General features: G+C 44.5%; 1 protein-coding gene across 1 annotated transcript; it reads right to left on the reverse strand.

Annotated features, from left to right (window-relative positions):
- Positions 1–3,830: 3,830 nt before the first annotated feature.
- Positions 3,831–4,631, reverse strand: CCR75_002632 (uncharacterized protein; the record flags this gene model as incomplete). Its single annotated transcript, XM_067960729.1, has 1 exon — positions 3,831–4,631. One exon carries the CDS (start codon positions 4,629–4,631, stop codon positions 3,831–3,833), a length of 801 nt encoding a protein of 266 aa, XP_067823211.1.
- Between the last annotated feature and the right edge of the window lie 6,483 nt (positions 4,632–11,114).

Below are 11,114 nucleotides of genomic sequence, written 5' to 3' on the forward strand. Positions count from 1 at the left end.
GTTGTACTAACGACCGTACCACAAGTGAGGCCATCGCACTCACTCGTAGTACATCCACACGCTTGTGGACGCTCCAAGACGTTCATCAGATGGCCATCTGATGAACAAGTGGCAGGCATCTTTACGGATCGATGCTGCCAGCTGATCCTTGGCTCGTATTTTCTGAGCCAAGGTAAACCTTGGATGACATCAAATTTGTCATCCAAATCCAGTACGATGAAATCATCATCATACTGTAAATCTCTAAACGTGTAGTGAGATTTCACTACGCGTTCACTACTGTTATAGATGCGCCTGACGCTAGACGCACCGTCATCCTCGTTGGAGGAATGTCGCGCTTAACGTGTAGGAGCCTACGACCCTCTAGTGACTGGCGACGAATAAAGTTATTCGACGCTCCGCAGTCCACTAGGGCTCTGAGTGACAAATCATTTTGTAACTTTCAACTTCAAGGTGATGAGAGATACCTCATCGCCAAGTGCAGAGACACATAATGATTGTGTGTCGGGAGCAACTTTCGTCTAGAGATTTGCAAATTCTCTTGAGGTTGCTGAATCAGTAGGGCGTACGCCCCTACTGACCCCGACCGTTTTTTGGCCGGTGCGCCTCGCTGTTGCGATTTCGCAAACAACGTCGGACCCGTAACCGTTGCCTTTTTTGGCATTCGGTCCATAATTATGATTGCACTCATGAGCGAAGTGTCCTAACTTGTGACAGCGATTGTATTTCTGCAATCGCTTGTTGTTCAAAAAGCGAGGTTTCTCGCATTCGACGTAAGAAAGGTCCATTGGTTCTGGGCCAATCAAGACAACTAGTTGCCTTTGATCGTCAAGTGGGTCACCTGTAGCAGCAAGCGTCGTTATCAATTCCTTGAATCGCGTGAGGTGATTAAAGAGATACTACCACTGGCCAGTTGAAACTCATTTATTTTTTAATTTAGCGCAAAACGATTGTGCATCGTTTGGCAATTGGAGAAGCTCTCGAGCACATCTTAAGCTCCACGAGCAGATGTCTCGTCTCGTATCATTGCCTGGTACTTAAGACTGACCGATTCTGCTATTGTTGCCAGTGCTTTCTGTTGAAAGGTAAATGTTGAAGCAAAGTACTGTTGTCACGGGGCACTACGACTTTTACTGCTTCAGTACAAGTCCACTTCGCACTGCTTCAGTTGCGAGTGGTGCCTTACGTTATTTCACGTAACCTAGTACGAGAGGAAAGCTTCTCTTTAAGGTGACTAGCTTAAACAGAAGAAAATGAAAACTGCATTAATATAGTTAAGTATCTCTTCTATCTATTTTGTAAATGCTAACTTGTTTATAAACTAATACTAAACATGCAATTGAATTCTTATCGTATCTGTATATCTCTTTTGTTTACATCTACAGCTATAAGTCTGCGGAATAAATAGATTTACTGGTCTATACCTATTTATAAATAAGAATTCTGAACATTAGTATTCTAAATAATATCCTCCAAATAATATCTGGAAACGTGATGCGTATTCCCACTATCATCTAACATGTCCATGTTACATTTAGATGTGGAAAATGTGGTCCTTGGACGGACTACAAAGTGCTACCAGGTGTAACGGGGCACTACGACTTGTACTGCTTCAGTACAAGTCCACTTCGCACTGCTTCAGTTGCGAGTGCTGCCTTACGTTAGGTGACGTACACTGTACGTGCAGAGGAAGACTTCTCTTTAAGGTAACTAGCTTAAAGAGGGTAAAATGAAAACTGTATTAATATAATTAAGTGTCTCCTTTTCTATCTTTGTAAATGCTAACTAAACATGTAATAGAATTCTTATCTCTATCTTATTTGTAAATCTCTCTTTGATTACTTCTACAGCTGATTAGTCTGCGAAATAAATAGATATAATGGTCTTTACCTATTTATGGATAATCTTCTGAATATTACTACATAAAGCAATATCCTTCAAATATTATCTACCTTTTAGATAATTTATTAATTAACCTTTAAGTGTTAATTTCATGTAACGATACACCCCGTTACATACTGGGTATCGACGTTTTCCGGCACCGTATCAGACTTGTGGTATAGGTCGGAGTTGGAGCTCTGTCGAGCTTTACGCGAATTCCGAAGAGGGCAGGCAGGGCGTAAATGTTTCGTGCTTCCGCACATATAAATCTACGGATGGTCTTTAGCTGTTCCACAGCTTGAAGAGCCTCTTCTCCTTCCTCAACGATGCTTAACTCAATAGGTTCGGCTCTATTAGACGGAACCCATGTGCTCGAAGAGCTTGTTCGGTAGACAGGCGTGCTAACGCGAGCAGGCTTAAAGTCAAACTCGGCGCGTAGCAACTGCCTCTTCGAACGTAGCCGGATGAGATCAGAACAATTTCGTCCGGGCAACGCCCTCATTGAGACCCCCATAAAGATGGTCACTACAATTGCTTCTTGCACCGGTCCTTGATGCATAGATGCAATGAGAGTTCTCAACTCCTGCACAAAGTCTCCGAGGGTTCTTTACCCTGTCGAGTCGCTAGGAGCCGTTCTCGCATGCGAAAAGCCTGATCAGGCGGTGCAAATACGCTGGTCATTTGCTGTTTCAGCGAATCTTATGAGGAAAAAGCGTCGTTTATGGACGTGCTGCACGATAGTGCCCACTACCTCCAAGTTTGGAAATGACCATAGCCACCTTTGCCGTCCTATTAAGAACAAGGCGGAATCAATGGACATTTCCATCTGCTTAATTTAAAAAGGGAGATTTTTCCCCTCTTATCCCTCAAATGACTTCACATTTACAGTTAGAGGGCGAGCCCTCGGCTCTGAGTCAGGTACAGAGATGTACCAGGTTGGCATAGATGCCGCTAAATCGTCCTGTACCTGACCTATCAGGGAGGCTTCATACCGCATGAAGGCTTCAAGCTTTGCATGCAGGACCTCTGGTCCCTGGTAGATAATAAATTCCACGTGCTCAAGCCCGAATAAGGTTTTGAGCTTGTCATAAGCGGTGCGTTGCGCTTCTGACAATTCTGGAACCTCTTCCAATTTCGTGAAAAATTAGTCTTGTAAAGACTCAGGCATTGATTGACTACGAGTGCTACCAGGTGTAGCGGAGCTACCTCGCTCCTAAAGTCAGAGGAAGACTTTCAGACTCAGAGAGTCACTTAGTTCTATTGAACTAATGGGTTTAACAACTCAGGAAGTCGTACATGCTATAAAAGCTTAAGGAATCCTAGTTCAACGGATTCAGGGGTTCGTAGAACCCAGTGGCAACTAGTGCACAAGAGGCTATACCTTAGAAAGGCTTCTATCTCTAACAGGTTAATTCGCAAGCCTTGAAAGGCACTTAACGCCTTAAGATCAAAAGGGGAACTGCACTTTATTTAATTTTTCAAATTTAAAAACTTTACCCTTGCTAATTAAAAATAGATTTTGGCCGCCAGATTTATATCTGGCGGCGACCACATTTGTTACCCATAATAAATGAGATTTATGTAACTAACTATTTTAAAATTAAATATAAGGGTATATTACCCATAAAGTTAAGGTACCACAACAACGGTTCTCCAACCGATGTGTGCCCCATTTCAAGGCGGATGTTTTCCCAGTAAAGACAACTATTTAAGGTGATTCGGGTGTTCGCTGCGGAGGAACTTACAGTATTGAGAACTAGATTCGAATGTGACGTTGCGCCCCAGCTTTAGATGACCAAGAAAGGAGAACATCCGTAACTTTCATATCAGATTAACAACAAATCTCAAAAAAAAAAATATTCAGTGTATTGTCAACAATTTCAGCAAATTTCTCGAATTAAGCGTTCTATTTATTTTACACGAATGTATCGCGCCTTATTGTATGTCGACTAGATAGCTTCCGGCGGCTGAGTTCGCTGCGAACAGTGCTCGGCGCACAAATTTCCGTTTCGCTCGTACGCCGGCTTCTGACACGAATCGATTAGACAGCGCTTTCCGCCGCCGTGCGCCCAGCATAAGCCATTCGACACTGCAATTTTAATGCACCCTCCAGTCTTACAGCGAGTGCCACCTCCGTGGGACCAGCAAATCCCACGCGACTTTGCGCGCTTTGAGCAGCCCTCCACGGTGCAATGCGTGTAGCCACCGTGCTTCCAGCATAACCCACGGTTTTGCGCTCGGCAGCTACAGCCCTCAACAGAGCAGCGCTTGCCGCCACCGTGGCGAATGCACAGTCCGCGATCGACCACGTACTTTTCGCATCCGTCAAATTTGCAAATTCGCGTCTTGCGCTTCTTTTTGGGCTGCACCTTGATCGCCTGGGGCTGCATTGTGGTCATCGAAATTGGCATTGATGAAGCAGGGGTCGTATAGGAATGGTACAGGATGGTGGACGGCGCACCCGGGGCATACACCTGCTGCTGATTCAAAAGGTAATAGTTCTCGACGGGTTGACGATTTGATGTAACCAGTAAATTCGAGATCGAAGGTGACGCACGAGTCGGCGATAGGTTCGTATAGACACCCGGTGCCCTAAAGGTGCTCATGAGGCTAGGCAGTGTGGGAAGACGCGGTGCAAGGGACGGCAGACGGATGGCGACCGAATGCGGGGCTGCGTACAGCTCAGAAAGCGGTGACGCCGCCTGCACGACAGGTGGCAAGAGCGAGGATCGAACGGGCCCAGCTTCCATGATTGATGCAAAAGTTGTCAGTGACGAAATGGATTGAGTCACGCTAGTGACAACATGACGAAACCTCTATGATCGGAGGGTGCTGCTGGTCGTGACCATACTTTTGGCGACTGGCAAGATTGAAGGAAAGATTTGCGATCGCGTGGGTTTGCATTGCTACGTGTGTGAGCAGCTCCGATCGAGGAAAGTGGGACTTTAGTACTCAATTTTAGTAGAAAGCGCATGTTTCCTGAGATGGTGCGGGATAGGGTCGCGGAAGTAATCAAAAAGCTCGTCTGGGCCATGTCGTAATCGCATCTTAGCCTAGAAAAACAAGGAAAGGGCATGTTGACATTTGACAATTTATAGTGCATATATACGAGGAAAAAAACGAGCGCGTAGTTAAGCAGCCTTTACAACAAGGTGGAGTATATGTATGTGCATATGTCCATTTGGATTATTGTGGTGGTAGTGATTTTAGAGAAAGGAACGGTCAAAAATGCTTAGAGAAATGCTTTGAAACAAGTACGCGATGAAGGATATCAGGCCTGAATAGATTGTTGAAGGGTGGGAAAAGTGTAATTGTATATTGAGGCTAATACGTTACCCCGGTAAAATGATTTTTTTGTCGGGCTCAAAAAGTGAAAAAAAAAACATCGTGACAAGCGACCATAATAACCGCAGTTAGCAGTGGGTATCTTATAAAAAGTAATTAGTTATGGAGAATAATCCGAAACAAGGACAAAAGTTTAAAGGCCGTCTTGAGCAAATATTGGGCATTCATTGAGCTCTTTGCTATACCGGTGAGCTTAGCGAATCGACCACCGGTGTATCGTTACATGAAATTAACACTTAAAGGTTGTTAATTAATATATTATTTAAAAGGTAGATAATATTTAAAGAATATTACTTTACATAGTAATATTCTAAAAACTTTTCAATTAGTAGATTTAGACCATTATATCTACTTTCTTTGCGGTCCAGTCAGCGCTGGACGCGCGCAAAGAGAAAAACAGATAAGACTTTTAGTACATGTTTTGTATTAGTTTACAATTAAGTTTGTATTAAGTAGATAGACAAGAGAAACTTAAAACTAAATTATATTAATACAGTTTTCATTTAACCCTCTTTAAAGCAAGTGTTTTGGAGAGTAGACGTCTTCTGCACGTTCTAGTGTACGTGAAGTGACGTGAGGCACCGCTCGCACTGAGGCAGTGCGAAGTGAACTTGTACTGAAGCAGTACAAGTCAGCAGTGCCCCCTTACAAACGCAGCTAGCTGTCAATGATCTGGCGAATCAACACCCAGCCATAAATTATTGATCTCATTTTAGACGCGTTTCTTTTTAGGAATGACGTCAAAAATTAGACTGTAGACGTCTTAAATTACAATTTTTTCGTGAATTCATGTAGTAGAATTAATTCTTGTCGCAAAGCTATTGCATTTTTTTTAAATTGAAAGTTAGGCAATTTAAAAATGACCTTAAAAACAGCAAAGACGATCCATTGCTCGCACATTCTTAAAGGGATTCCAACGATAAGCTGAAGATTCAGATGCAGAAGAATTTTAAATGGCTACGCGTATTGGCACGAGCAGTCGAGGCGATTTATGCAATCGTTTGCTTGCATCACTAACTCGCTACTGCAGACGAAGCGAAGAATATATACGAAATAGCTCTTATCGCACAAGTGAGGTCTGTATCGGGCTACAGATGTCCTAACGTTACACAGTCCCCATTAAGTACAGTTGGTGTACTTAAGGTGGATGGTCAATTACTTAAATAAAGTAATTAGACCCAGCACTCGGGTGTGGTTGACATTTGTGACCAACCCTTGTGTATGAGATGTACATAGGTGCATTCACATTAAGAGGGATGACGCCTAGCGTCATCCGTTACGCAGGTATCTAGAAAGATACGCTCGCAATAAATATTATGTTATTTATAGATATGACATTTTGATTGGTAAAAACAGGTATTAATATTCAATGTGCTAAAAAAAATCAGTCTGAAACTACTTTCTACTTAGTAAGTGCGCACGAGGAGCCGGATTACTGCTCCCGTGACAACACTTTACTAATGTACCTAATCGCTGAGTGAGGTCGCTAAGGCGCCCACCACAACTACCTCACTATACGCAATAGAAGCTGGTATAACCGCTTCCTCGCTGTGCCAGGGTGTGTGTCTAAGTAGAGCGTGGCAGCATTACGACGTGCCCGCCTACATGGTCCACGTAATGCCGCTTTATCCGTCCGCCACACTCATTGTGCTCGTGCTGTCGATTTGACATTCGATGGCTATGCTTTTAATTTATGCAGCTGCGCGAATAATGTCGTTCAATTACTAAATACTATCTTGGAAAAAAGCCTAGTTTCATGAATTCAAGTTCAAGTGCAACTTAGAACCGCGCCAATAAATGATCAAGTGTAGCTATCTTCAAACAACCTGCAGCCATCTTTCCGCCACTCAGTCGCTATCGTTACTCCTATCTTCGGAGGACGAGAGACTACACGAAATGGGCTTTAGGGCTTCTTTGTCACTATAGCTTTATTCACAAGAGCGATATTGTTACGAGGCACTGCCGACTTGTACTGCTTCAGTACAAGTCCACTTCACACTGCCTCAGTGCGAATGGTGCCTCACCTCACTTCACGTACACTAGTACGTGCAGAGGAAGTCTTCTCTTTGAAGCATTTGCTTTAAAGAAATTTTAATGAAAACTGTATCAATATATATAAGTTCTTCTTGTCTGGTTATAAACTAAGACAACACATGTACTAAAAGTATAATCTGTCTTTCTCTTTGCGCGTGTCCAGCGCTGACTGGACCGCGGAAAAAGAAGATATATGGTCTATATCTACCAATAAATAAATTTTTAGAATATTACCATGTAAAGTGATATTCTCCAAATATTATATACCTTTAAGATATTACATTAACTAACAACTTTAAGTGTTAATGTCATCTAATGATACACCCCGTTACATCACACCTCCTTTATACGACAATCACTCTGACTGTCATCGGGAAGAGTGGTCACCATAAGACCACTTTATTAAAATAGATGTTGATTGCTCAGAACTATCATTTTCTATTCTATCGCATGGCTAACAAGTCCATGCGGTATGCGAATAGTTCGGCGCCTTCGGCTGCGATACATGCAGCCGCGGGCGACATATTATTGTATCTTGCGGCAGACGTTTCGTCTGCCGTAGTGTCATCTTCTCCCGCAACTCTAAATGTTGCGGGTGGACGTGGTGATACACCACGTGAATGCGACCCCTCTTTAGAGGTCGACTATGAATGCGAGTTGGACGAATGGTCGACTTGGGGAGAACAGAACAGTCGCCTGATCATCGTCAAGCGGCTGACTATGAGCCTTCAAATGAGGGGGATCATTCGAGTAGACGTGCTGGTGGCATTCACTACAGCATGTTCGGTTCCGACGATAAGGATAATTTCTCATCGCCAGCACCGTCGCTCATGCCGTCACCCGCACATATTTCTGTGCGTGGTAAACGATGGCGTAAGCCGTCATAATAAAAGTTTTTGTGGTACCCCTGCTTCAGTGGATACCACTCAAGCGTACGGAGACACTAAAGTGTCTCGTCTTGCCCCTGAGAAAAAGCCGTGGATTTGCCCGAACAGCTAATTAATAGCTTGTCTGGGGAAGCTACTCCTCACCATAAATATTCCATATTTGTTGCGACAAAGCTTCATGGCCTTGATCCCAGCACGAAGAGCTTTAGCGCTCAGGAAGATTTTTATCTTGATGCTTTTTTCAAGCATCGATGTAATAGTCGCAACAAACGCGAGATAAAGTCTCGCTTATGCAAACCTGGAGCGCGTTTATTCGCAAGGTCAAAGACATTGGACGCGAAGCCTGGCTTCAAAAACTTAACGCGAATCGCGTTAAGTTTGAGAAGAGATCTCCAACTGGTGCAAAGTATAAATTGCATCGGTTGTCACGTGAGGCTGGCTTTCCATGCCTCACGTGGGGTGATCCCTGTACGTGTTGTGTAGACAATTCGAAGAGGGCAAAAGAGGATGTCTATTCCCTTTCTTCGCCCTGGGACAGGGCTCGCATCTCTATCGAGATGCGCGATGCGATTGACGCTTTCGAATTACAGGCGCCAGGGGCGCGTGATTTCCGATGGACCTTCTGATCCATCGGATGGGACTCATCATGCTGACAACAAGGCCCTCAACTTCAACAATCAGCTGGGGACGAGGCTCCAAGCTGTCATGTGAAGGTGGATAACCGCGCCAGCGAACAAAATAACTCGTTCGCTGCCCCTTCACATCACGGTGGTTTTGGATACGTTCCATAAGGAAATGTTGACCACCGTGGGAATCCACCAATGACTGTGGCGGAGTAGAAAAAATTAGATCCGACCCATGTGTCGGATCTTGAGTTGAAGATTGACAAACTCGATCGCTTCCTCCATGATTTGGAGAAGGGACTTGATCACGAGCGCGGTAAGCGTCGCTCGTTAGAACAGACGGTACAGACACACCATATCGAATGGTTGGAAGATCGTCTGAAGAGTGCGTACTCCTTGTTGGAGTACGAACGGATTTATCACACTCTTCGGGATGAGTTGTCGTAAGCTCATCGCGGTTTTGAGGATCTTCGGACCCGACATGAGAATCTCCAAATTTAGCATGAGAATCTGGTTCGTGACCACAAGAATCTTTTAGGGATTCTTGAAAAGGGTGGTCAGATCCGTCCTCGGAAGAAACCGCGTACTGATGGTATGGGCGGAGCCGGCCAACGTAAGACGTAGGGTGCGTTCGCATCCTACGTGGCAATTCTATTGTGTACGCGTTGCGTCTGCGATGCACTACACGGAAAGGCCCAATGAACTTGGATAGTAGTTTCCTGCTACCCACATTAGTGACTAGACGCTTAGGTAAGTTTACCGTAGAGAGTAGAACTAGATCATTAATATTAAATGAATGAACATTTGCTCTTCCATGTTTGTCCGCATTCCGTTTCTGACGGTCCACTGCGTTAGCAATGGAATCCTGTTCAAAACGGATTACTGATTCTCGAGTCAGCAGAAATCCCTCTGCTGACTCATTTGTTTTGTCTTTTTCAGTGCGCATTGTGCGCACTGCCATGAGAGTTTTCTCATCTTCGATGTCGATTGCTTCGACATCGACATCATTCGCGTCGTTGTTAACTTCGACGCGTGATGAGCATGAGCCAGAAATGGTTTTGCTCGTGCGAGTCCACCCCTTCCAAACTAGAGGATCCCTCTAATTGGGTGGGTATACGTAGATGGTGTAAGCCATTCACGAAGAACGGTGTAGGTGTTGTAAACGCATGCACCAAATAATTTATGGCGAATTCGACCATCTGTAAAACTCGCTCCAATTCGGATACGATATGACTTAACCTCGAATTATCTTATCGAGGACGCGATTTACGCGTTCTGTCTGACCATCTGTCTCTGAATGATCAGAAGTTGACATAGTCAGCCGTGTTCCGAGCGATCGGAACACGGATTGTCAAAACTCCGCCGAAAACCGTGGATCTCTATCCGAGTTCACGGGGTATACCGCGGAGATTGAATACCGTGTCGATAAAGGAGACGGGCACAGCCTGGAGCCGTGATCGACTCTCGTTTTGCAGCAAGATGTACCATCTTGCTGAATCTGTCTACAAAAACAAGGATTCCATTGTTTTTGTGATTGTCGTCGGGAAAACCGAAGACGAAGTCAATAGATACGTACAGCTAACATTCTTCCGGAATAGGTAGAGGTTGGAGAGGTGCACGGGATGATGGGCTAGGCTTCACCCGTTGACATACCTCGCATGCACGAATGTACTGATACTGGCGGGGCAGTAAAAGTCGCAACTTACTGTGAGATAAGTCTTCTCACGTTCACGATGCCCACTTGTTGGTGCATCGTGACGCTGATACATGATGCGCAAGTGTAAATCATTGTGAGTAGGGACGACGACACGTGGAGTGTCGCCGGCAACGGCTGTGTGATACAATGAGCCGTTGCGTGTTGTGTATTGATCGGATGACGATCGATATAAAGCTGGTAAATCTTTAAAAGATTTATCGGATGAATTCATCAGATGATCCATTAGACGCTGAAGGTCCTTATCTTCTGCGTAGGCTTTCTTTATGTCATCAGACAAGGTTGATGACGGAACACTTGAAGTGAGTGATGCAACAGTGGGATTATTCCACTGTTGGAGTGCGCAGCCGGCTCGAAATCGGGTTGGCGTGATGACGCATCAGCGACGACATTAAGTCGTCCTAATTTATATTTGATGGAGAAATTATATTCCGCGAAGAAGAATAGCCACCTTCCCATTCTTTGCGAGAGGGGTACGCTGTTTACGGCCGTGCATAATGACGCATAGTCCGTATATACGATGAACGATCTATCTCCTAGGAGATAGACCCTAGATTTAGCCAATGCGTATTTCATGGGAAGGCATTCCTTATCATGCACTGGGTAAATGCGTTCAGCAGGTTGCAGCTG

Source organism: Bremia lactucae, linkage group LG8 (assembly GCF_004359215.1).
Source record: "Bremia lactucae strain SF5 linkage group LG8, whole genome shotgun sequence".
Taxonomy (NCBI): Eukaryota; Oomycota; class Peronosporomycetes; order Peronosporales; family Peronosporaceae; genus Bremia; species Bremia lactucae.